The sequence below is a fragment of the Gekko japonicus genome, unplaced genomic scaffold (assembly GCF_001447785.1).
Source record: "Gekko japonicus isolate JY-2015 unplaced genomic scaffold, Gekko_japonicus_V1.1 scaffold890, whole genome shotgun sequence".
Lineage (NCBI taxonomy): Eukaryota > Metazoa > Chordata > Lepidosauria > Squamata > Gekkonidae > Gekko > Gekko japonicus.
Window position 1 is genome coordinate 40,823 of NW_015167565.1, and position 25,105 is coordinate 65,927.

General features: G+C 47.7%; 1 protein-coding gene across 1 annotated transcript in view; it reads right to left on the bottom strand.

Moving 5' to 3' along the window:
* Window positions 1-3,226: 3,226 nt before the first annotated feature.
* Window positions 3,227-25,105, bottom strand: part of TECTA (tectorin alpha) — a 130,334-nt gene continuing 108,455 nt past the window's right edge. Inside the window, exons 16-24 of the mRNA XM_015413812.1 lie at window positions 24,628-24,908; window positions 24,107-24,217; window positions 17,174-17,376; window positions 11,151-11,314; window positions 8,827-9,075; window positions 8,594-8,756; window positions 6,974-7,058; window positions 5,938-6,054; window positions 3,227-3,309 (exon numbers count right to left, since the gene is read on the bottom strand). Coding sequence (XP_015269298.1) covers window positions 3,227-3,309; window positions 5,938-6,054; window positions 6,974-7,058; window positions 8,594-8,756; window positions 8,827-9,075; window positions 11,151-11,314; window positions 17,174-17,376; window positions 24,107-24,217; window positions 24,628-24,908 — 1,456 coding nt within the window. The remainder of the gene's footprint in view (window positions 3,310-5,937; window positions 6,055-6,973; window positions 7,059-8,593; window positions 8,757-8,826; window positions 9,076-11,150; window positions 11,315-17,173; window positions 17,377-24,106; window positions 24,218-24,627; window positions 24,909-25,105) is intronic.

The window sequence follows — 25,105 nt, forward strand, 5'->3', positions numbered from 1 at the left end:
CAACCCTAAAAGGCCAAAAGAACCCGCCCTCTATTCTCTGATCATCCATTTGATGACATGTGGGTGTAGACATTCCTTTGTTCTGTCACTCCATGCGGAAGCCCCTGATTCTTTCCTGACACACCATTCAACAGCGAATACAGTGTGGATTATGACAAATCCTATCATGTTTTAAAACACAATCTGAATACTTTCTGTGACTGGCTAACCGGACAGTGTAAAATCCTTGGCTATTGGCTAGTTTGTTTGTTTTTGTTTTAATTCTCCTGGAAGGCTTATAAGTGTTGATTCCATCGACTGAAGCTTTCCCCTTGATTTAAGGTTAACCGAGCACAGATTGTTCCTTGCTGTTTTCCTTTAGATCCGGGCGTGGGGGTTATCTCCAATGTTTCCTTTAAGCTGTGGAGTCTTGTGAGCAAAAATTCTACTTTGTGAGCTACTGGCATTAAAGTTGTGAGCGAGCGATTTGGCTGCTGCATGAATTAGTTTGCTCCGGAGCCCTCCTTCCTGAGCTAAGGCAAAAATGTGTGAGACGGAGGCTAAAAAACAGTGCGCTAGCTCACACTAACTCGGCTTAGAGGGAACACTGGTAGGAGGCCCAGAGTTAGCCCGGGCAGCTAGTTAGTGACAGAGCATCACTTGCCCCAGAGTCCCTATCTATACCTTGTGGCTAATAGCCACTGATGGACCTCTGCTCCATATGCTTATCTAATTCCCTCTTGAAGCTGTCCATGCTTGTAGCCGCCACCACCTCCTGTGGCAGTGAATTGTGGGGAGAGGAAGGGAACACGGAATGCTTCCCTTCCTCTCCCCACAACAGACACCCTGTGAGGTAGGTGGGGCTGATAGAACTCAAACTGTGACTGACCCAATCAATGCTCCCTCTAAGCGGTGGAGTCCTGTGAGTAAAAATTCTACTCTGTGAGCTACTGGCATTAAAGTTCTGAGCAAGCGATTTGGCCACTGCATAAATTAGTTTGCTCTGGAGCCATCCTTCCTGAGCTAAGACAGAAATGTGTGAGCTGGAGCCTAAAAAATTGTGAGCTAACTCACACTAACTTAGCTTAGAGGGAACAGTGGACCCAATGTCACCCAGCTGGCTGCCTGTGGAGGAGTGGGGGAATCAAACCCGGTTCTCCAGATTAGAGTCTGCAGCTCTTAACCACGACACCAAACCGGCTCTCCTGCGTGTCCCCAACATGACCTCTGTCATCTCCTCAAGGACCAAGTAGGAAGAACTGGTTATCCTCATCTTCCCACGAGAAGCAAGAACAAGCGAGAAATGAGATTCTTTGAAGACCAAAGTTTTATTTAAGAATAATCCATGTTTAAATTATTTGGCTGAGTGTATAATAAAAAGGAAACAAGAAGGCCCACCAAGGTTGGATCAAAGTGGGGAAAAGACACGTCTCGGCAATTCGACCCCATCCCCCCCACCCCTCAAATAGGGAGCTGTTTACTGAGTTAAAAGGCAACATGTGAGTGTAGTGAAAAGGCAAGGTAGCTCAGGCTGAAACACTGATCCCCTCCTACACTAGAAACCTATATCGGCCACTTGAAGTAAAATGGCTTCCTCCAAAGAACCCCGGGAATTGAAGCTGGTGAAGAAATTAGCATTTCTTTGATAGAGATCCTGTTCCCATCCTTGTTACAGAATGACTGGTCTGGTTGTCCCGGGAACACGGAATGACTAGACGTCTGCAGCGTGGCTGTGCTTTACTGCACGTCAGCGCTTTCGAAATCTCCGCCACAGGTGGCACCAGAGGCTCTTCTTTCAATGGCGATGTTCTTACACTAATAGGATGTCTGACTGTATGAGAATGCATTTGTCCCAACTCCAAGCAGGGCTTCCAGAATCACGGAACCAAAACCCATTTCACAATGTAAAAGCTATTCGAGCAGATATATCGGGAGGAACCGGACTGCCCCCAAACTCAAGAACCGAATTGCTTGTTGGTTACCGAGCTTGCTTTATTATTAAAAACGTTGAACTGCGTAAGCTGTAGCTTGAGTTGTCGCTGTGGTCACTCTACATTAGAGAGGCTGGGAGGGTTCCCTCCAAAAACCCCAGTTTAAAGTGATTCCCCCCCCCCAAGGCACACAAGGTTTCCCATATCCATCAAATCATTTCGCCCCGCCCACCAGGCATGGATATAAAAGGTTGTCATTCTACAGAAAGGATTTTTTAAATGTTTTTTCCCCTCTCGCATGTGCAAGATTCATAGCAACCACACAGAAGGGTGGAAATGGCTAGAGCGAGATCTAAATCCTTCGAAGCAAGAAAAAATGAGTGATTTTTAAATTTTAGGACACCAGATTCTGAACTATTTTTCACATCCCACTTTTTTCCCCCTTCCAAGATCAGGCAACAAGCATGCAAGCAGATCAAACGTATTCCTCCCACATATAAAAACCAAGAGTTGACGGTGCTTGCTCTGAAAATGAAGTTCAGACAGGAAACCCAAAGGGGAAGATACAGGATCAGCTATTGGTTATGTGTCAGTCGCATCCCTGATGGCTTAGGTGAGTTTGGTGCCCTGTTAAGTTTTTTTTTTCCTTCTTCCAGATTTGGCCGCTAACGCCTCCTTTAGCATTAAGACTGTTTAAAAACAGTCCGACGACTCCAGCGCAGCTATAGGTTAACAAAATGGCGGTTGTTGTAGATGGTGCTGATTGACAACAGTTCGGGTTTAGGGTTGCATGCGTTTTATCCTACAGGGCCTTAGAAGGGTGAAAGTAAATTACAGTACTTGAGACAGAAGTCAGGAATGAATTATGAGGTTGGGTTTGATTTGTAGATGAAACACCATAACAATAGCTGGATAACAAGGAGTGGAAGCAGCCCAGCCTGAGGTCCAGTTGAAGAGCTGGTTGCTACAGGGAGAAAGAGAGAGAGAGAGAGAGAAAGGGAGAGAAAACCCATTAACCATATATGAAACAAGCAAAGTCTGCATTTCTTGTCTGACGGACCAAAGCTAGTACAAACTTTAACACAGGAGTCCAGCGGCACCTTCAAGACTAACAGAATTTATTCCGGCGTAAGCTTTTGTGAATCAGAGTTCCCTTTGTCAGATTACAGGAGTGCATCAGGTCCGATTTATAAATACACAATAAAAATATGCAAGGGGGGGGGTGTTACAAAGAGAGGCCAGCTCAAAACAGGATTCTGTCCAGAAAGACTTAAAAGGTCCACTCGGCACGGGCGTGGAACACTTCCAAGCATTGGCTAGTCAAAATATAAAATGTTGTGGTAGGATGAAGCGGACACAATATGAATTTTTACAAAGGTATAGCTGAAGAAGGTGACATCTGTATGGGGCGGGAAATGTGAGATGTTAGCACCTATAGGGAGGTCTGGAATCTAGCACAAACTCTGGCACCATTTGAAGTAGCTGGGCGTGGCCCTTCTTGTCTCAACAGGACAATCTGTTACACTGATTCATTGTCATCCCGTAGTGCCACTGATTTTGCCTGTACTGAAGATCCCAACCATTCTGTTTTCCCCAGTCTTGTGCTTGGTTGTCCAGTTAGGTGCCAACAAGTAGAATCACTATCCCCTCCCTACGTAATATAGCCATCTCACGTACACGATAAGAATGTATGAAAACAGTGCTGAAGCCCCACACTAGAACAGGATGGATGGGAATTACTCTTATGACTGACTGAATTCTCCCTTTCAACCATTCTTTCTTCCCCAGTCTTGTGCTTGGTTGTCCAGTTAGGTGCCAACGAGTAGACTCAGTATCCCCTCCCTACGTAATATAGCCATCTCACGTACAAGATAAGAATGTATGAAAACAGTGCTGAAGCCCCACACTAGAACAGGATGGATGGGAATTACTCTTACGACTGACTGAATTCCCCCTTTCTGGCCATACCATCCAGTATCCCACAACAAAGGGACGCAGAAGAGAGTGGTTTATTGATTAAAACAGTTAGGAACCGCCTTTCACAGAAATGTTCCAAAGCGATATACATAAAAATCTAGATCCATCTTAAGCCAGTGTCAGAATAACCAAACATCAAGTCCATCAGGGAAATCGAATCCATTAGAAATCCCTAACCACCTCAAACCGGAAGAACCCAATCAACCTTTAAGGAAAAGGCTTGTCGGAATACAGACCTTTCTAAGTATATGTAGAGAAGGTTGGGTCTGCGTCTCAACACCGTGTAGCGTAGAGGCAATTACAAGAAAGTGCCCTAGATTGGACTATCATTGGCTGACCTCACGCCCTTCACTGAGTTAACGAGGAGGAGGGGTGTGGGGGAAGGTACCATGACTTGGGGGCAGAGCATCTGCTTGGAATGTGGAAGGCCCAAGGTTCCTTCTCTGGCATCTCCAGTTGGACTGAGTAGTAGGGCAATTGCAATTAGGTAGTAGAGGACAAGACGGATTTTGACCTGAGACTTTGGAGAGCTGCCAGCCAGACAAGACACTAGTGACCTTGATAAGACCAATGGTGTAACAGACTAAAGCAGATCAAATAGAGGGCCATGGCTGTCAGCTATGCTGCCATGAAGGTTGGGAAGTTTGGTCTGTATCTGGTTAATTGCTATTGCTTTCCTTTCAGGTTAATTGCTACTGCATTCCTTTCTGTGCTTTCTCTGCTGTGCACCGAAACGCTTATCTATACAGATGTGCAGGAGGGTGTTGTGGTGTCTGGGTTTTCTATAGGTGTCGTGGGAGAGTGTTCGTTCTCAGCTTCAGCTACCTAACGGTCTCTAAGCCTTATCCCGCACGCGGGAGGGCGCCTAATTGGCCAGTGCTGGGTGTGTGTGCATACGAATATCCTATATCCTATTATGCCCATGGGGCCGCCGCCATTCTTAACAGTGCCTATGTTAATGCATCTATAGCTCTGCAATAAAAGTATAACCGTTCCCGAATGCGTGTACTTCGTTGTTGGCTGTGGGTTCTGACAGTGACTCAGGCATTGAGCATCTGCTTGCATCCAGAAGGCCCCAGGCTCAATTGCCAGCATCTCCAGTTGGACTGGGTGATAGGATGATTGAGAGTGGGAAGCAGGCAATGTTGAAAGACCTCTGCCCAAGATCCTGGAGAGATGCTGCCAGTCTGAGTAGACAATTCTTGATGGACCAGTGGACTGATTCAGTATAAGGCAACTTCTTGTATTCAACAGGAGTTTTATTAATTTGGAGAGGCTGTGTCTCAGTGGTAGAGCCTCTGCTCAGCGTGCAGAAGGTCTCAGGTTCAATCCCCGGCATCTCCAATTTAAAAAGATCAAGGAGTAGGTGATGTGAAAGACCCTGTGCCTGAGACCCTGGAGAGCCGCTGCCAGTCTGACTAGACAAGACCTTGATGGATCTAAGGCAGCTTTATTTGTGGCAAGAATATGATTGGCAGATGTGCAGATATTTCATCAGCTCCCAGTGTTCTCACTGGTCCCTTCCCTTAGGATTCAACTAGACCCAGATCTGAATCTGAAAAGTCTACAGTGAACCATCCTATCGTCATCTGGTTTGCAAATTTTTGTTCATAATGATTTTCGATACACGTTCAATGCAGGAAAAGGAGGCAGGCTGTCCTTAAAGCATTGTATGGATAAAAGGGGACAGCTCAGTCGGGCACATACTTTGCAGGCTGTAAGGGATACGCTTCGCATACAGAAGGTCCCGGGTTCAAACTTTTGGCCACTTAGAAACGAATCTCAGATAGCAGAGCCAGAGAGCTGTTGCAAGTCAGAAGAGACAACGGTGGGCCAAATGGACCCGTGTTCAGACTCCGTATAAACCAGCTTCATATGTTTATAACAACATTGGGGGGACGGGAAAGGATTGGTAAGATACTGGTAAGACTACAATCAAAAAGAGGAATGTCTTTTAAAGGTTTTTTTTTTAAAAAGCTTGACATAGTTTATGGACCATTCCTGGCACGGAAGGCACTTCCCATCCCAAGGGAGCGCTTTGATCGGTTACCTCGGCAACTCTTGCCGTCTTCCTGCAACGTTCCTGTTACGCAGCTGCACAGCGGCCCGTCCACTTGGCTTGTGCATATCTGTTCGCAGCCCCCGTTGTCTTCACACCAGTCTAGACCTAGAACACAAGAGATGAAGGGAATAACAACAACAAAAAAAGGAACCTGTCCAGTGACTTGGATTAGGGTAAGGGTGGGAGCTCCCCAATGGGAAATGTCCGGACAAAGCTGGGGAAAAGTGCTTCACTGCTAAAGCCCGCCTCGGCACCCGGATATCGTTTAGGACAAGCCGGATCCAAAATTCCACACTGCCTTCACCACTGACGAATAAACACTTTCCCTTTAAAACCTCAGAGGCCAACAAGATTTTCGGGGTTTACGCTATCGGGAGTCAGAGCTCCCTTCGGCAGAGCTTTGACTCTCAAAAGCTTATACCCCAAAACTCTTCTTGGTGTCTAAGGCAGAGGTGTCGAACTCATTTGTTATGAGGGTCGGATCTGACATAAATGTCACTTGGTTGGGCCGGGAGATATAAACTGTATAAAGGACAGCAGCTGGTAAGCTCCGAGTTGGTGTATCCTCACTTCAAGGCCTCATGGGCTGGCTGGGAGGGGGGTACAAAAAAGTATCCGCATGGGCGGACTGGAGAGCCAGCGGTGCAGCACTGGGCAGATGCTCCTATGCTGCTTGACTGCTGCAGACAAGGCTGTTTTGCCATGCTGAAGCCACATTCATGGTGGCTCCGCCCACTCCCCCCTGAGCAGTCTCCTGTTCCCTCCCTCACACTAGTTGCTCAAGGGCCGCATAAGAGCCGCATAAGGGCCGGATCCGGCCCCCGGGCCTTATGTTCGACACCCTTGCTCTAAGGTGCTACTGGACTCGAATCTAGTTGTTCCATCGCACACCAACACGGCTACCCTCCGAAACTATCCTTTAAAAACGACAAGCAAGCGAACCCCTTGCTGATAGGTTCTGCCAGATCCCATGAACCCATCCCTGCGATTCGTCAAACACCCTGGTCGAAAGTGTCCCACTTACGTTTTCTCCTGATCGGCCCCACGGAGATGATCTGCTCATTGGGATCTTTATAGTCACTGGCTCTCCTGCTATTCTGTGGGCAGGTCTGGCCAAAAACACAAAAACAGACGGAGGTTACTGTAAGAAGGTGAAGTTCAGGGGAGCTTCAGAAATCAATTCAAAGTGACTGACTGGATGGCAAAGCATTCTGAATCCAAAGTTAAGAACGTAAGAGAAGCCATGTTGGATCAGGTCAAACAGTCCAACACTCTGCGTCACACAGTGGCCAAAACCCAGTTGCCATCAGGAGGTCCACCAGCGGTGTAAGAACTCCAGAAGCCCTCCTACTGTAGCTCCCCAAGCACCAAGAATAGACAGCATCACTGCCCCAGACAGAGCGTTCCATCTATACCTTGTGGCTAATAACCACTGATGGACCTCTGCTCCATCTGTTTATCCAATCCCCTCTTGAAGCTGTCTATGCTTGTAGCCGCCACCACTTCCTGCGACAAGTGAATCCCACATGTTAATGACTCTTTAGGTGAAGAAGTACTTCCTTTTATTATCTGTTCTACGCCTACTGCTCATTAATTTCATTGAGTGTCCACGAGTTCTTGTATTGAGAAAGGGAGAAAAGTACTTCTTTCTCTGCCGCCTCTATCTCATGCAAAATTTTGTCAAGCTCTATCATGTCACCTCTCAGTCGTCGTTTCTCCAAGCTAAAGAGCCCTAACCTCTTTAACCTTTCTTCGCAGGGAAGGTGTCCCATCCCTTCAATAATTTCTGCACCTTTTCCAATGATATGACATCTTTTTTGAGGTGCGGTGACCAGAACTGTACACAGTATTCCAAAGGAGGCCACACGATAGATTTATACAGGGGCATTATGATAAGTTTTGAGGTCACCACAGAGAAAGCTGTACCACACCAGTGCCTTCCCTCCTCGGGCCCCACATACTTCCATATAATAATAATAATAATACTTTCCATTAATCGCTTTCCCCAGTGGGCTCAAAGCGATGTACAGTTACTCAATATAGACAAGGGACTAACAATGTTTGTAGGGGATAGGGAAGACAACATATATTCATTTTTAATTGCACGCGCTGTCACTGCGCTGACATCTTCTGGCTTGGCTCCATCGTTTTCTGCACGGCTTTCTTGATGGCCAGGCTTCAGGACCCGTATGTCAATTGCCACACTGCCACCACCTGGCCGGAACATCAATTGCAGGGATTCTTTCGTAGCCGAGAAGCTGTTTTGCCTTCCAAGCCTCGACCAGGACGTCCGACCGTCAGCTAACACCCTCCCACAAGGGAGATTGGCGTGCCCACCCTCTCTAAGGAATGGTTCCCATTTTATCTACTCGCCGAAGCTTTCGAATCGCTGGGTGGACGATGAGCTGGGGACAACAGGCTGGCTGCTCACACCAGCGCGGGGCTTGAACCAACACAGTTCAGATGTTAAGACAGTGGGATATACCCACTGTGCCACTGCTCCCCTATCAGAGGGTGATTCAAGTAGGTCTTCTCCCGCGAGCCATAAAAACATGGTGTGGGCTCACCCAAGGGTAGGCGTTCCCTAAGGAAAGCATGTTCTAAGTCATGCACCTCAACAAAACCTGCATGTCAGGCCACCTACTATTTTGCATGAGTATTTTTCGGAGTCACACAATGAGACGGAACAGTGGAGGTGAACTTCGTCATAGTCCCCGATGAACTTGAAGACTGTCACGTGAAAGCGGCAGGTCAGCGAAACGGCATTCTCTTCGATCCCAATGGTGTTGTCTTTTAGATTTTGGCACCTAAAACACATGGCACAGCTGTGAGGAATTTGCAGTCACAAGCGGTCAAGGGGGGAAAGAAGTCACTTACCCTTCCTCGATGATGAAGTATCTGAGCTTATCATTGCTATCCCGCGTGGGCGTGGCATAGCATTTGTTCAGCATGAGGATGAGGTGGGTGGCATCGGCCCCGATGACGAAGACGCCCACGTAAAGGACATCCCGCGTGGTCAACACAACTTCTCCTTGCCTGTAAGGATGCTTGTAGGAGGAATTTTTGTACAGCGCCATCTTGGTGGTGAAGCTCCCTTCTTGCGTGGGCACTGTCAGATTAATCACGCTTAAAGGAGAAACAGAAAACTTCCACACAAGGAACAGAAAGAATGGATGGAAAACACGGCCAGCAAATATCAAGCAAGAAACAGAAGGATGTGCTAGATCGGTGGCCCCCAAGAAAGCGCCCGTGGGTACCATGGCACCCACCAGCACCTTTCCTGGCACCAGCCAAGTGCTTTTAGAAAGTGGGCAGGGCTAGGTCGGGCTTTCCCCCAGCAGGGCTTCTGATTGGCTGTGCAGATTAAATTGAATCCTGTTGAACAGAGCTTCTGCCTGAAATGTTGAAGAGGTACTATTAGAAATGTATATAACCTCGATCCTTGACATTTTCTGGTTAGCCCACCTGCCGTGGTGGCCATTTTGTGACTGGCTCGGCTTCTATGGTGTAGTGTTCAAGAGCGGCAGACTCTAATCTGGAGAACTGGGTTTGATTCCCCATTCCCCTGCATGAAGCCAGCTGGGTGACCTCGGGTCAGTCACCGTTCTCTCATTCAGCCCCATCCAGTGTTCCCTCTAAGCTGAGTTAGTGTGAGCCAGCTCACAGTTTTTTAGCCTCCGGCTCACACATTTTTGACTTAGCTCAGGAAGGACGCCTCCAGAGCAAACTAATTTAGGCAGCAGCCAAATCGCTCGCTCACAACTTTAATGCCAGTAGCTCACAAAGTAGAATTTTTGCTCACAAGACTCAACAGCTTAGAGGGAGCATTCCATCTACCTCACAGGGGGTTTGTGGTGGGAAGAGGAAGGGAAGGTGATTGTAAGCCACTCTGAGACTCCTTCGGGTAGCAAAGAGTGGGGTATAAAACCAACTCTTCCTCTTCTTCTCCTTCATTTGGAAGCCATTTTGTGATTGTGCCTGCCACCCTTTATCAGAATTCCAAAGGTGCCCACAGGCACTAAAAGGTTGGGGACCCTTGTGCTAGATGGTTGGGGTCGGGGAGGAAGGACTTTTCTCTTCTGCTGTTGTCGCCCCAGTAAGGGATCGCACGCTTTACAAATGAAGGTTTCCGATGTGGGGATGGAGGGGAAGAAAGTAAAGATGGAGGAATCCCTACACCCCTTTAACATAAGCAGGGGTCATTTCCTGCGGGAGTGCACAGGAGCGGAGCTCCGGCAGTAAGGAGCACAGGGGGGCGGGCACATGCAACAAGCCCTGCCCCCTGCTCCCAGCAGCCCTCAGTCGGGCCATGAGGAGCAATAAGCAGCCAGGTAAGTTGCAGAGCCCCCCCCAGCCCGCCTTCAGGTACAAGCTCTCCCTCCTCTGTGACAGCAGATCTGCGTGTCCCCCCGTCCAATAGCTAGCAATCCAAAACAGTCCAGTGGAGCCTGAGCGGTGGGTGTTGCCTTCTGACACACTTCCGGTGATGTCAGGGGGTGTGGCATATGCAAATAAGTTATGCTAATGAGTTATGCTAATGAGCTCCTGAACCTCTTTTTCTACGAAATGACCCCTGAACATAAGTAAAGTTGGAATGTGGCAGCTCTGCCCGGCACTTTATAGGGCATTATAGGAGACAGCGTGGAAGAAAACGGTGACTGGAAATTCTCTCTCCTTCACCCTTTGGAGAGCTCTGACCAAAACATGAGGTGTTTGAGGCTCTTTTATGAGGATTTCTTATTGAGAGTGAGGCAACACTATCCCATCGTTTCCTTTTCCTGCAAGTCGTTCAGTCTTCTTCTTCTTTTTAACAAAGCTGTGTTTTAGTGCAAACTTCTTTTCATCTGCACCCAAGTCAAAAGCCTCGTTCACATGCTATGCTAAGGGAAGGCTTTGCAAACTTGGGAGTCCAGCTCTGAGTCTTTATTCACAGAAACAAGACCATGAATGAACAGAGATCTCATGGATTGCCCTTTCAGCAGTTCCCAGCCAGTGCTGAGATCTGTCAGCCGCCTGTTCCCATATTACATAGTTCCCACGACTTCATACACAGGGATGACTCCAATGTCAATATCCCCGTGGCTAGGGGCTTAGAAAAATCTGCATTCTTCCAAGGGAGGTCAGGGAGATTTGGTGCCGACATGCAACCCGCCGCCGACTTACCTCTCAAAGTCCACCAGTGAGCCAGGCGCATCCCTTACCTGAGCATAGGCCTAATGACAGAATCCAAAGATATCTTTATGTCAAGTTCATAGGCACAGGAGAACTCGACATTTATAGTCCGGTCACGGGTGATGACATTTCCAGTGTTGTTGGCACTTTCGATCCAGACGGTATTTTTGTACATGATGTGGGTGCTGTTGGACTGTGCGGGGGGAAAGAGAGAGAGAGAGAAGAAGCTACATTCATGCAAAAGAAAAGCAGAAGATAACCTCAAGTGATGCCTGTACCCTCTCGAGTCTTGTATGGTCCTGTGTGTTAGATGCCGTGAAGTTGCTTCTTACCTATGGCCACCCCATGAATGAATGACCTCCAAAACATCCTATCATTAACAGCTAGGGAGCCCAAGTCCCCCCGGGGGGCGGGGAAACCCCCGCCCCAGAGGCCTGTTCCCCAGCGGCGCCGGATCGGGCACCGGGGGGAACTCCTCCCCGACGTGTGCGTCACCCGGAAGTGATGCGACCATGCCGGACACGCTGGGGGTGGGGCCACGGCCATCCAAGGGAAAACTCTATGGCTTTCCCTTGTATGGCCCGTGGCCCCACCCCCAGCGTGCCTGGTGTCCTCCCGTCACTTCCAGGTGATGTGCATGCGGAGCGTGCGCACACCAGATGCCGGCCGGGAGCCCCCCGCTCCCGGCGAAGGTCGACTTGGCAACCCTATTAACAGCCTTGCTTGGGTCTTGTAGACTGAAGGCCATGGCTTCCTTGATTGAGTCAACCCATCTTCTATCGAGATTGTATGTTCCTACCTTGTACTATATCCCAAGGAAAACCTACAGTTATAGATATTCCTTATCACATAAGAGAAATAGAGGAGTTTACCCAATTGGGGGGACTCCGTACATATCCATCCATCCATAGAAGACATCAGTGGTCCGTTATTTACTCATGGGTTGGATCCACGAATGCTAGGACTGTGATCCATGAATTCTCCCCCTCTAGCAGTCCTCTCTGACCAGAGGATGGTTTATTCTCAGGGTCATGGAACCCACATGGAGTAACAGCCACACGGGTCAGTGGGCTGCCATGCAGAGAGGGCCACCTGTGGGGCTACTAGTTCACACCAGTCCCATGACCCTGGGAATGAACTTTCCCCAGGTCAGAGAGGACGACTGGGGAGAAGGGAACATGGGGGTAGATCTGTGACCGTCACCACTTGATCCAATGTAAAGATAACCGAGCAGAGCAAAAACATAGCAAGGCAGGAATGTTCAGGATGCAAAGTGCTACCTCTGTTGTTGGTTTTGCCGTCAAGCCACAGCTGACTTGTGGTGACCCCATAGGGCTTTCAAGGCAAGAGACTGTCAGGTCCCCAGTCAACTCACACTCCACACAGCCTTTCTTTTATGAAAGTTTATTGAAGAGTTTTGAGATGCTGCAAAGGTGACTTCTTTGTCAGGACTGGGGAGCTAAGGCGGGGACCCGGCGTACAACTAAACCCCACATTCCACACCCACGTCACACAGTCATAAGTATAAGCAATCCTAAGAAGCCAGACGGATACAATGGTTCAACTAGCCATTCAAAAGTCTTATCAACTTCAAGGACACTCTCATGTGAAAGTTCCTGAGTTGCTGCTCGGGAAAACTGTTACCAGCGTTGCTTCCCTAGTCTACAAGCATTCACACAGTCGCTCCCCCTCCCACCAGGAATGTCAGCGAGGGTGAGCGATAAGCGGACAGCTGGGTACATCTGCTACAGCTGGCAAAAGCAAGGGGGAAGGGAATAGGGGTGCAGATTACAATAAGCAGGTCGGTAATGCCGCAGGTACAGAGTACAAAGGAAAAGGCGAATCCGAGTCTGGCAGAGATGTTCAGAGGTGGTTTGCCATTGCCTGGCTCTGCAGAGTAACCGTGGTATTCCTTGATGGTCTCCCATCTAAATACTGGCCAGGGCCGACCCTGCTTAGCGTCCAAGCAAGGTCCGATGAGATCGGGCTAGCCTGGGCCATCCACGTCAGGGCAACAGCTACCGATCTATCCTTTATCCTTCCAAGGAGCACAAGGCAGTGACTAAAGAGTTAATTCCCATGTCTTATCTTCACAAAAATCCTGAGAGATAATGAACACATGATGCCGCCTTATACTGAATCAGACCATTGGTCCATCGAGGTCAGCACTGTCTACTCAGACTGGCAATGTCTTAGAGAGAGGTCTTTCACATCACTCATTTCTGGATCTTTCGAACTGGAGATGCCCAGGATTGACCCTGGGACCTTCTTGCATGCAAAACAGAGGCTCTTTCGAGGAGCCATGGCCCCTCCCCCCTATGACTTGTTCAAGGTCACCCAGAGACCACTAGATCTGGGGTGTCAAACATGTGGCCCGGGGGCCAGATCAGGCTCCCGGAGGGCTTCTGTCAGGCCCGCAGTGGAACTGGCTGTCTTCTGCTTCTTCTTCCAGTTCTGCTGCTGCTGCTGCTGCATCATCGTAGCTTCGCAGCTTACAGATACACACCTGAACAGCAGAGTCAAGATTGCAACAGCACAGAAATTTTGATGCAATAATTCAGAGCAAGAGGTGTAAGTTATCAGACACTGTTGAATAAACAAAATATTGCAAGAGTGCTGATGTTTTAAGCATGTTTTTATTTTGTTTTAAAAAAACACCCTTTGTGTTTGTGTCCTTTATAAAGCTTATGTCTCCGCTACCTGGCATTACATTTTATGACACACATGGCCCAGCCCAACACGGTCTCATTTATGTCAGATCCGGCCCTCATAACAAATGAGTTCGACACCCCTGCACTAGATGAATGGGGATCTGACCCAGGGTTTGCCAAGTCAATCCAGTGCTTTAGTTACTAAATTACCCTGGTTCTTGTCATGCCAATGTGGCCCTGGTGCATTGCTGATTCAGTAATTCACAGCAGAACAAAGACTTTTATGGAGTCTTTTTTCGCGGCAATTTCTTTGTGAAGAATGAAATCATTTTATTTTAAAGCTTCAATTAGCAGAGTAATCAACTCAAGCTCAAGCTGATTAAGGGATACAGGCCAAAAAGCCACTGTTTCGGTTTATTGTGGTTCTGGTGTGTGACCACAATAAGGACAGATTGATTGGTTCACATCTAAAAATTAGAGCCGGCATTGCTAACTAGCCCGCAGCAAATTACAAAGAAAATATTAAAGATGGCCTTTCCTTCTAATGAGCAGGGGTTTTTTTTTTTAAAGCAAATCCTAATATATCGTGCACGCTTGAGTATGTCACAAAAGAAACGGAGGGTTTGGTAATATGCAAGTATAACAATGCTGTCGCAATAGCCAGGGTCGTGTATTTGTTATTTTTATTTATTTTTATTTTTAAAATTCATATCCCGCCCTCCCCAAATGGGCACAGGGCGGATAACATCATGACACATAACAATAAAAGTTAATTGACACAATTACTCAAAAAACATTAAAAATATTTAAACGAGAAAACAATTAAACAGTTAAAGATGGTGAGCAATAATTCAGGTAAAGTAAAGGTAAAGGTTCCCTTGCTCGAAAGCCAGTCGAATCCGACTCTAGGGTTGCGGTGCTCATCTCCGTTTCAAAGCCGAAGAGCCACCGCTGTCCGAAGACGTTTCCGTGGTCATGTGGCCAGCATGACTAAACACCAAGGCGCACGGAACGCTGTTACCTTCCCACCGAAGTGGTACCTATTTATCTACTTGCAATTTCTTGCTTTCGAACTGCTAGGTTGGCAGGAGCTGGATCTAGAGATGGGAGCTCACTCCATCATGCAGCACCCGGGTCTCAAACTGCTAAACTACTGACTTTTCACAGCCTGCAGTTCAGCGTCTTAACCACTTGAGCCACTGCAGCTCCATAATTCAGACCCTCCATTAAAAACTGGATATATGATACTGGAGTCCCATCTACATAACCCTGAACTCCACATAGGGTAGATGGTCTGGACTGCCTTTATATAAGGCAGTCTCTACATAGGCTCTGTACAGGGAGGCCAACTAACTGGGCGTCCGCTGCCTCAACCGAAAGCCTGTCGGAACAGCTCCGTGTAGCTGTTGGACTGGGGAAGACCGGGTCCAAACCTCTAATCAGCCATGAAGTTCACGAGGCAGTCACTTGGGAGCAAGGGCCTGTCCATTTTTTGCTCACGTATCTCTGTAAATGCGCTAGATCAGAGGTTCCCAAACTTATTTGGCCTATCGCCCCATTTTTTTGGGGAAAAAATGACTCAGCACCCCCCTGGAAATCTACCTTCAAGAAGTGGACAAAAAGATGCAGTGACAAATTTGCACATGGTAAAGAAAGACGTTCTTGCCTGAAGCCAGAGGCCAGCAGCAACCACCACACAGTAGCCCAGCGACAACACCAGTCTTACAAGGGTGCACATGCATTTGCAGTTTTGCAAATGCGTGGCTGTGATTGGCTGTGGGGACCCCTCTCCACCTCCACCTCCCTCCCTGATCCCAGGGAAGACCAGGAAAAGGCTGCTTTAGATAGGTTCTGGACTCCTCTTTCTTTATGCTTCCACTGCCCCCTTATTTTTATTCAACGGCCCCCAATTGCACCCAAGGCTTCTACCGCCCACCTGGATCATTCCAGCGCCCCCCAGCGGGCGGTATCACCCACTTTGGGAACCAGTGCACTAGATGTTTCTTTGTTTCATGTACTTCATTTATATTCCGCCTTTCTCACCGAGACAGAAGATGGATTATGAAATAATTAAACAATTCAACCAGACGGTGTAAGACATCCAATAAACAATGCACTAGGACGAGGACAACAGAATTAGAAAGCAATCCAAACAGAAGGCTATCTAAGGCAGGGGTCCCCAACCCCTTTGAGCCTGTGGGCACCTTTGGAATCTGGACACACAGTGGTGGGTGTCACCACAAAATGGCTGCCACATGAGGCAGAGCCCCATATACAGAGGCCAAGTGCAGGGGAGAAATGTGGTAATTTTAAAAATACACAGAGAAGCAAGAGAGAATAAAGCTAGTACTGTGGTGCAGCTGCTGAAACAACATTAATCTGCCCAACACGTGGAACTCACTGCTGCAGGAAATGGTGGTGGCTACAAGCACCAATGGCTTCAAGAGGGGATTGGATAAACAAGCCACCCTGAGCCTGCTATGGCGGGAAGGGCAGGGGAGAAATTTAATAAATAAATAAATAAATATGGAGGAGAGGTCCATCAGTGGCCATTAGTGGCAAGGTTTAGATGGAACACTATGTCTAGGGCAGTGATGGTCTGTATTCTTGGTGCTTGGGGGGAGGGGCAACAGTGGGACGGCTTCTGGAGTTCTGGCCCCACTGGTGAACATCCTGGTGGCACCTGGGCTTTGGCCACTGTGTGACACAGCGTGTTGGACTGGATGGGCCATTGGCCTGGTCCAACATGGCTTCTCTTATGTTCTTAATCTGACTGCCAGTGGCCAATCAGCAACCCTGCTGGACAAGAGCCCCATCCACTTTTGAAAAACTCTTAGTGAATGTCAAGGTAGATGTCAGCGGGCACCACACTGGGGACTTCCGATCTAAGGCATGACATACTGTAATGCAGGAAAGAGGGCCATACCAGTGCAGATCACGGAAGAGAAGGAGGTGGGGAAACAGTGGTGCAGTGGGAAAGAGATTTCTTTTCATTGAGGGATCCCTACATGTTTTTCATGCAGCTTTGTCAGGGAATCCATAAGGCAGCTGTCTTTCAGAGTGTTCCAACGCTAATAAGGCGAATGCTGTCAAGAGACGGTTGCTTTACAGATGCACTGATGAAGCAGAGTGCAAAACACGTAGGGAACCCTAAGTGAAATAAAATCCCTTTTCCCATTGCACCATCTTCTTTTGTCTTCTCTTCCACGGCATATCATAACCATGCAGAAAGTGGGTTAAATATCAATGGCACTGTGAAAAGGATAATAAAGATCGCTATGGCGATGCTTTGACTGCAGCGATACAAAGCTTGAGATGTACGTTCAGGAAGCCCAGAAGACTCGAGGAAGCGAGAAATAACTGAAAACAGAAACAAGACTAGAGTCCCCAGATAATCTGACCTGCACTATGTTTCCGCAGTTGCCCTTGGTGTTGTTGATTTGGAAGGAGATGAAGTCTTCGCCTTCAATGCCAAGACACTGGCGGTCATTGACGCGCACCCCTTCCCGTTCGAAGCCCAACTGGAACAGCTTGCACTTTGAGATGGACACCTCCATCTGCGCGGCTTTGCAGGTCACCTCGGCATCCAGGATGTCATGTGTGTCTGCAAAGAGCATCGGTGTCGTTAAGTAGACGGCATGAGCAGGCATTCAAGAACGGGGAAAAAGGGAAATACTAATTTACACCGAGAGTGGTTCAAATGTGGAATTCACTGCCGGAGGATGTAGCGATGGCCACAGGAATAGACAGCTTTAACAGAGGATTAGATAGATTCATGGAGGAGAAGTCTATCAGTGGCTTCTAGCTATGGTGACTGAAGGGAACCTCCATATATTAGAGGGAGCATTGGAGAGGACCCTGCCCACCCTGATGTAGAGCCGTTTGGTGTAGTGGTTAGGCGCGTGGACTCTAATCTGCGAGAACTGGGTATGATTCCCCACTCCTCCATATGCAGCTGCTAGTGTGACCTTGGGTCAGTCATAAGTTCTTTTGGAGCTGTTCTCTTGTGAGCAGTTCTCTTGGAGCTCTCTCAGCCCCACCTACCTCACAGGGTGTCTGCTGTGGGGAGGGGAAGGGAAAGGAGATTGTAAAACGCTCTGAGACTTCTTCGAGTAATGAAGGGCAGGCTATAAATCCAATCTCCTCCTCCTCCTCCTCCTCCTCCTCCTCCTCCTCTCTTCTTCTTCTTCTTCTTCTTCTTCTTCTTCTTCTTCTTCTTCTTCTTCTTCTTCTTCTTCCATGCCTACCTTTCTGTTATCAGCTGTATATTATGCTCTTCACAGAGGCATTTTTCTGACTGAAGATAGCTTAGTAACTCTTCATTTATTTTTTAGAATTCTAAAATTTTTAAAAATGGCTACATATTTTAATTCAATGTGTATTCTGGGTTTAGATTTTGGGTAGTGGAGAAGTCTGTGTCACTTCTGAACATTTTGTTTGGGGGGAAAGGACTAATAAAATAAACACAACCACAGTGGAGTCTGGGCAGTCATGCCTGATTGGCGCTTCCTGTCAAAATGACATTAAGCAGGCTCCTGTTCTGTTTCACCCTTCTAGCTCACCTAGGGAACTGCGTTGGTGAGAAAAATAATTAACACTTATGGCATCCAAGAGAGAGACAGATAGACAGCCTTGAACTATGCTGACTCTCTTGTATATTCTGGGGAAACTATAAGAGCAGTTATAGCTGTAGCACAGCCCTGAAGCAGCAATGACTTGAAGCCAGCAAAAGCACCCAAAATATTCAATAACATTGGACCATCTATGAATGGTAGCTAGAAGAAGAAGAAGAGATTGGATTTATACCCCGCCCTTCAGTACCCAAGGGAGTCTCAGAGCGGCTTACAAACTCCTTTCCCTTCCCCTCCCCACAACAGACACCCTGTGAGGTAGGTGGGGCTGAGAGAGCTCTGACAGAGACTGCTCTTTTTCAAGAACAGCTCTGACAGAATTATGGCTTGCCCAAGGTCATCCAGCAGCTGCGAGTGGAGGAGTGGGGAATCAAACCCGGTTCTCCCAGATTAGAGTCCACGCACTTAACCACTACACCAAACTGGAGGCCCTTTCAAATTTGGGAAGGATTTTTCATTGCTCAAGAATGTTTGGGGTCTAGGATTGGATTAAGACACGGCAAAACTATGTCAGAGGGAGGTGATGTGGTACAGCCCAATCCCATCCGATTTCAGGCAGGGTCAGCCCTGATTAGTACTTGGATGGCCAGCCTCCAAGGAAGACTGCAGGGGAGGGGAACGGCGAGCCACCTCTGCTTCTCACTTGCCTTGAAATCCTCTTGCTGGGGGTTGCCATAAGTCGGCTGCGACTTGACGGCACTTTACACACACACACACACACACAGCAATGTCAAGTTTCAGTGGTCCCATGGCATTGCCAAAAATATATTTATTATTCTAACACCGAAATTTAGTTTTTAAAAAACTATTTCGTGGCCCCTCTTAATCCGAGGCCTAAATTGTAGTTTACATAGCTTGTGCCTGAATCCAAGTTTGCCTGGGTTGGCCTGACAATCCCTCCTTGGGATGGGAGACAGAAGATTTTTTTTTTGTAGTTGCTTCCTCAGTTATGGAACAACCTCCCTCATGTGTCAAATACTAACCCTCTTGGCTTTCAACAAAGCCTGTAAAACTTGGCTACACCAGCAACCTTGTGCCGAATGTTATCGGATGGCGACTAAGACAACTGAGGGGTCCGTTGGGTGTGTTAAATTCATACACTGTTGAGATCTATGCAGTGTTGACATTTACATTTTTAAAAAGTTATTACGGAGGGAGCCTTAGTGGGGTTTCTTTTGTTATTCTTATATTCAAATGTAATATAGAGTTATTTTCGTTTTTAATGTATGATGTTAGCCTGAGTTTACTTCAGAAAAGCGGGATAGAAATGTTGCAAATAAGTAGATATTCATAAGTTCCTACACGGTAACCTCAAATACACTTGGGGAGGGGAGGATATATTTATTTTTATTTATTTATTTAACCTTCGATTTATATACCGCCCTAACCCCCCCAATGGGGGTCTCTGGGCGGTTTACAACTTTGTAGTGCTAATCACTTTTATGGATCCCAGTTTTATATACCAGTTTCAGGAGTCTTGAGTTGGATTCTGAACATCTCCTGATGAAACAAATGGCCTTCCCCTTGTCACTCCAGGGCTGATGGACAGTTTGAAGTTATATTACCAGTGCCCGTGTATCGAGGCTGTGAGCTATTGACATTCACAGATGGAGAGGGAACAAGAGCTGTGCAAAATTGATTTTGGATCTTTTAAAAAAATATGTATGCACATTTGTATGGAAATTAGAGCAGGCCCTGGGGCCGAAGGCACGTTGAAAACAAGGCCGGGCGAAACAATAGAAAATCCTGCTACAGGAAACAATCCAGTCCCAAGTCCCAAGGGACAAACTAGAAGAATTAATGGTCCTTTTTTCGAGTTCCAAGGGTCTGATCCCCCCCACTGATGTAAACTGGCAGTTGCCAGAACCCACCGACACGTTTTTGGCATGAGGCAGTTCGCAATTTTCTGCGGCTGCCTGAAAATCCGGCTCCGAGCCTACGAAATCTCCATTCAGATCAGGCCATATTTGTAATACTGTTTCCATCATTTTCATGTCACATTATACATCAACAGCGCCTTGCAAACAAAAAATAACTTCAGTGTCACAACACGCCTACAGAGCTACGCCTAATCAAATTGCAGACAGGATAGGAAAAGGTAAAGTGGCAGGAAAACGAGATGGCGTAAGAATTGTGGAACTGACAGCGTTACAACAGAAGAGTATCCTGGAAGAAGTGTTTCTCCAGTCTCTCTGCAGCCCCTTAAGGGGAGCATCGGGAAGACTTAGAGAGCAGCGTGACCGGGGAAAACTGTTCCTCTGGGATTCTCCTTTTTTAAATGCTGTCAGTTCTGCAGGGTCTAATACGACGTTCCATCTGGCCTGGGTGAGAAGCTCTGCCCACTAGGGATGGTCACACCTGGTGCCGTTTAGAAGCTCGTTCCCTCCAGGGGCTCTTTATTCATTTTTATAATTCCCATCCTGTTCTCTCTACCAAAGGCATTCAAGGCAGGTTAGGGACAATATAAACAATGGCAGCATGAAATATTCATATATTGAAACAGCGCCAGTAAAACAGACATCACCTGCTCTAAAATACCAAAACAATAGCACCTTTCTCAGAAGCATCGGAATAACTTTTTTGGGGGGGGGTTGCTGTCAAGTCACAGCGACTTATCGTAAATTGTGTTCGGGGGTGGTTTGCCATTGCCTGCCCCTGCACGGCAACCCTGGAATGCCTTGGTGGTTTGTCACCCAAATACTTACTAACCGGGGCCAAACCCCCCTTAGCTTCCAAGATCTGAAAAGATCCAGCTAGCCAGGGCTATCTAGGTCAGGGAGGACTGGAGAGGAGGGGGTGCTATCAAGTCATAACCTGGAAGGTTAAAATCATAGTCATAGAGTTGGAAGGGACCCCAGGGGTCATCTAGTCCAACCCCCTGCACAATGCAGGAAATTCACAACTACCGCCCCCCACACCCCCAGAGACCCCTGTTCCACACCCAGAAGATGACAAAGAACCTCTAGGATCCCCAGCCAAACTGGCCTGGAGAAAAATTGATTCCTGACCCCAAAGAGGTGATCAGCACCCGTCAGGTTTTCACGGCAAGAGACGTTCAGAGGTGGTTTGCCATTGCCTGCCTCTGCATAGCGACCCTGGTATTCCTTGGTGGCCTCCCATCCAAATACTGACCAGGGCCAACCCCGCTTAGCTTCTGAGATCTGACGAGATCTAGCCTGAACAACTGTAGCAATTTAAAAAAACACCCCACTGTAACCCTTACAGCCCGCTGGTTCTCAACATCCTCTGGATCCAAAGAAGTCTTTATTAGGAAGGCTTTCAGACCTACTTCCTTCAAGGTAATTTCTATCCAATTCCAATAACCTTTATTGGCGTCCAATAACTCTATGAAAGGAATAGCAGTACAAATCAATCCATATGTCAGCAAAGGGAAACAGTCAGGGTACAGCAGTTTGTAGCACTGTATATAATAAAGATAATAGGACCGAATGATAAAAATGTGGAACAGTAATCTCGAATATCGCGGTAATTAACACAGTTACAATAAGAAGCTTAACTATCCAAAGGCTATCCCACCCACCAGGGTTCCCTCTAAGCTGAGTTAGTGTGAGCCAGCTCACAGTTTTTTAGCCTCCAGCTCACACATTTTTGCTTTAGCGCAGGAAGGAGGGCTCCAGAGCAAACTAATTTATGCAGTAGCCAAATCACCTGCTCACAACTTTCATGCCAGTAGCTCACAAAGTAGAATTTTTGCTCACAGGACTCCACAACTTAGAGGGAGCATTGCCACCCACCCTTTTCCACTGAGGCATCTACAATGTAAAATCACCTGCCCAGTGCAGAGTCAGAGGTCAACACCAGTGTTGCAGGCTGATCATCCTAAGCAACTGTCCACATCCTTGAGCCACAATGACTGAAAATGCATCCACAGCCACATGGCTAGACCACAACACGCCAATACCATTCCGAGAGTGAGCTATTAATGCAATAGAATCCAAAGTGCACCGGATGTGAGAGGTTTTATCCGAAAAATGTTTAGCGCACGTCTGAATGTTTTGAATTGGGGGCAAGGTGTGAAATCTCCCTCACTGTCAGAAAACGAGAACAGAAAGGTTTTGTACAGATGCAAGGGTGACAAAGAAGAGAGCCCATTTCACTGCCACCAAGTAGGTATGAGGTTGCACTTTAGCCAGTGTTTGGACAAAATCTTCCTTTCCCTATAGCTCTTTTTGTTAACTTGCTTCACAGCCCTAAGCCCCTCAGCAAACCAGGGACACCCATGAAGGCATGAAGCTGCCTTATATTGAATCAGACCCTTGGTCCATCAAGGTCAGTATTGTCTGCTCAGACAAGCTGCAGGTCGCCAGGATACCAGGTAGAAGTCTTTCACATCGTGTACTACCTGATCCTTTCTATGGGAGATGCTGGACATTAGGGATGGGCACAGACCGGGAAAGGCCAGTTCGGTCTGCGCCTCGAGAACCAGGTGGCCCCAAACTGAACCCTGAACTGAACCCCTGATCAAAAAAGCCACCCAAACTGAACTGGTTCGGATGGCATCGGGGCCCCGCCCCGGCATGCCCACATCATCCAGAAGTGACTCACCACCACCCCCGACTTGCCTGTGTTACTCGGAAGTGACATGAGCATGTCACAACGCGCTTGTGTCACTTCCAGAAGATGTGGGCGTGCCGGAGGCAGGGCCCAACGCCACCCAGAAATGGCGTGCGTTCGTCGGGCCGAACACATGAGCTGAACCCAGCTGAAAAGGTCGGTGAGTGTTCAGGGGAAGGTATCTTTCCCCAAACCTTGGCTTGCAAACCCTGAACGGAGCAAGGTCTGGCCTGGACTTTGGCTCCGGTCTGTGCCCATCCCTACTGGACACTGAACACAGGACTGTAAGCAGATGCTCTACCACTGAGCTACGTCCCCTCCTCAGGGAGCTGAATAAGATCTATGGAAGAGAATACCCAAGTGTCTTAGTGCCAACTGCCCTGCAGTTCAGATTTCTAGGGGTGAACCAAGACATCCGTAGGAACCGCAGCCATGTCAACCAGAAACTCTTCAAGAGCCTGCAGAAATCCATCTGAATCCATCAGTAAGGGACAGCTTAATAAATCTCCCACCCTGGCAGAAATTTTGAATCCTGGGCAATCTACAACCTCACCAAGTCATGGTCAGTCCATTTCAAGGGAACTGTAGAAGTCTCTCCTGCTTTCAAACCATTTAACCCCGACTGGATAGAGGAGATCCAACCCATCCCCCTGGGCTGCTTGCAGCCCCTGCAGGAACTGCAACAAGAGCCACAAGTGTAACACTGAATGTCAGGCAGAAAACTGAGAAGGCCGAGTACAATTTAAATAAATTTAGTTTTTTTAAATTAAAAATAAATCTGTTATAGCAGTTTGTAGAACCAAAAAACAGCAACAGCAACCTTTAAATGGTGTCACACAGCAGTCTCTATGCTGAAAATATCACATCTTGCTAGAGCCGAGGCCCTTGCTGTTAAAGTCCTGCATTGGGCCATGGAAGCAAAGCTGAAACAAGTTCTAAGTATCTCACCGTGTTATCCAGCAACTGTCCCTAGCCATTATTTGGGTCGTTTCTTCATTCTCCAACTTGCTCTGTCCAAAGGTGCACTTCAAGCCCTCTTGGTGGCTTTCAGTTGGCCATTAAGCATTTTTATTTGGCCCACCCTTTCCATTTCCCAGTTGATTAAATCCATGTGCTGCAACCACTTACTGTTTCCGTAGGGTGGAGGTTCAATGCAGCCACACAGCTCTCCACCGTTGTCAACTTCGCAAGTTCTGTTGGGACAGTCTGCCCCGACACAGGGATCTTCAACCACTCCTGCTAAAAAGGAAACAGACAAAAGGCAACCAATTTACTTTAAGACCAGTTGCCTCTGCTGCTGCTTGTCACATACACATTCAGTGCTCAGCCCAAGAGAAGATTGGCAACTGCCCTCCGTTACCACCGCAGCACCCCAGAGAGGTGGAAATGCCTCAGTAGAGACTGGTAGACACTATGGTTCATTACGTGCCAGCTGTGTTGCATACCCTGTATTTTGCTGAAAACGAGCACAATCTGTGGTGCATTAGCTGACGGAAAGTAGATGCTACACAAAAGGTGTGTCGTGTTTTCTCTCTCCACTGCTCTTGGCGAGAGAGTTTTCGAAGTCGTTTTCTCGGCTCAGAGACCCCCGTTAGGGTGAATCTGCGGACCCCTCAGGAGGAGGACGGAACTAAGCCTAGCTCACTTACAGCAATTCTCCTTCTCAATCCACTCGGTGCTGAGGATCCCAAAGGAACGGCAGGCCTCCCCGTAGGCTGCGAGGGAGCCGCAGAGCTGGTACTTCTTCTGGTTGTAGCAGCCGTCGAGGAAACACGATTCGTAAAAAGGCAGCGGGTCCAGCAGCCCATAGCACGGCTGGAAGAAGCCCTTCATGTCGGTCAGTTTCAGGCAGTAGTTGTCACTCTGCAGGACCTGGATCTGAACATTGTCGCAGGCGGACGCGTACTGAGCATACTGGAGCTCATTGCAGCTGGAAAGGAGATTTTAAAACATTCAAAATGTAAAAAGGCAGGACAGAGACAGTAGGGAGAAAGCATGGGTGTGAACTGCGTGTAGAAGCTGCAGCCCCAGAAGAAGAAGAAGAAGAAGAAGAAGAAGAAGAAGAAGAAGAAGAAGAAGAAGAAGAAGAAGAAGAAGAAGAAGAAGAAGAAGAAGAAGAAGAAGAAG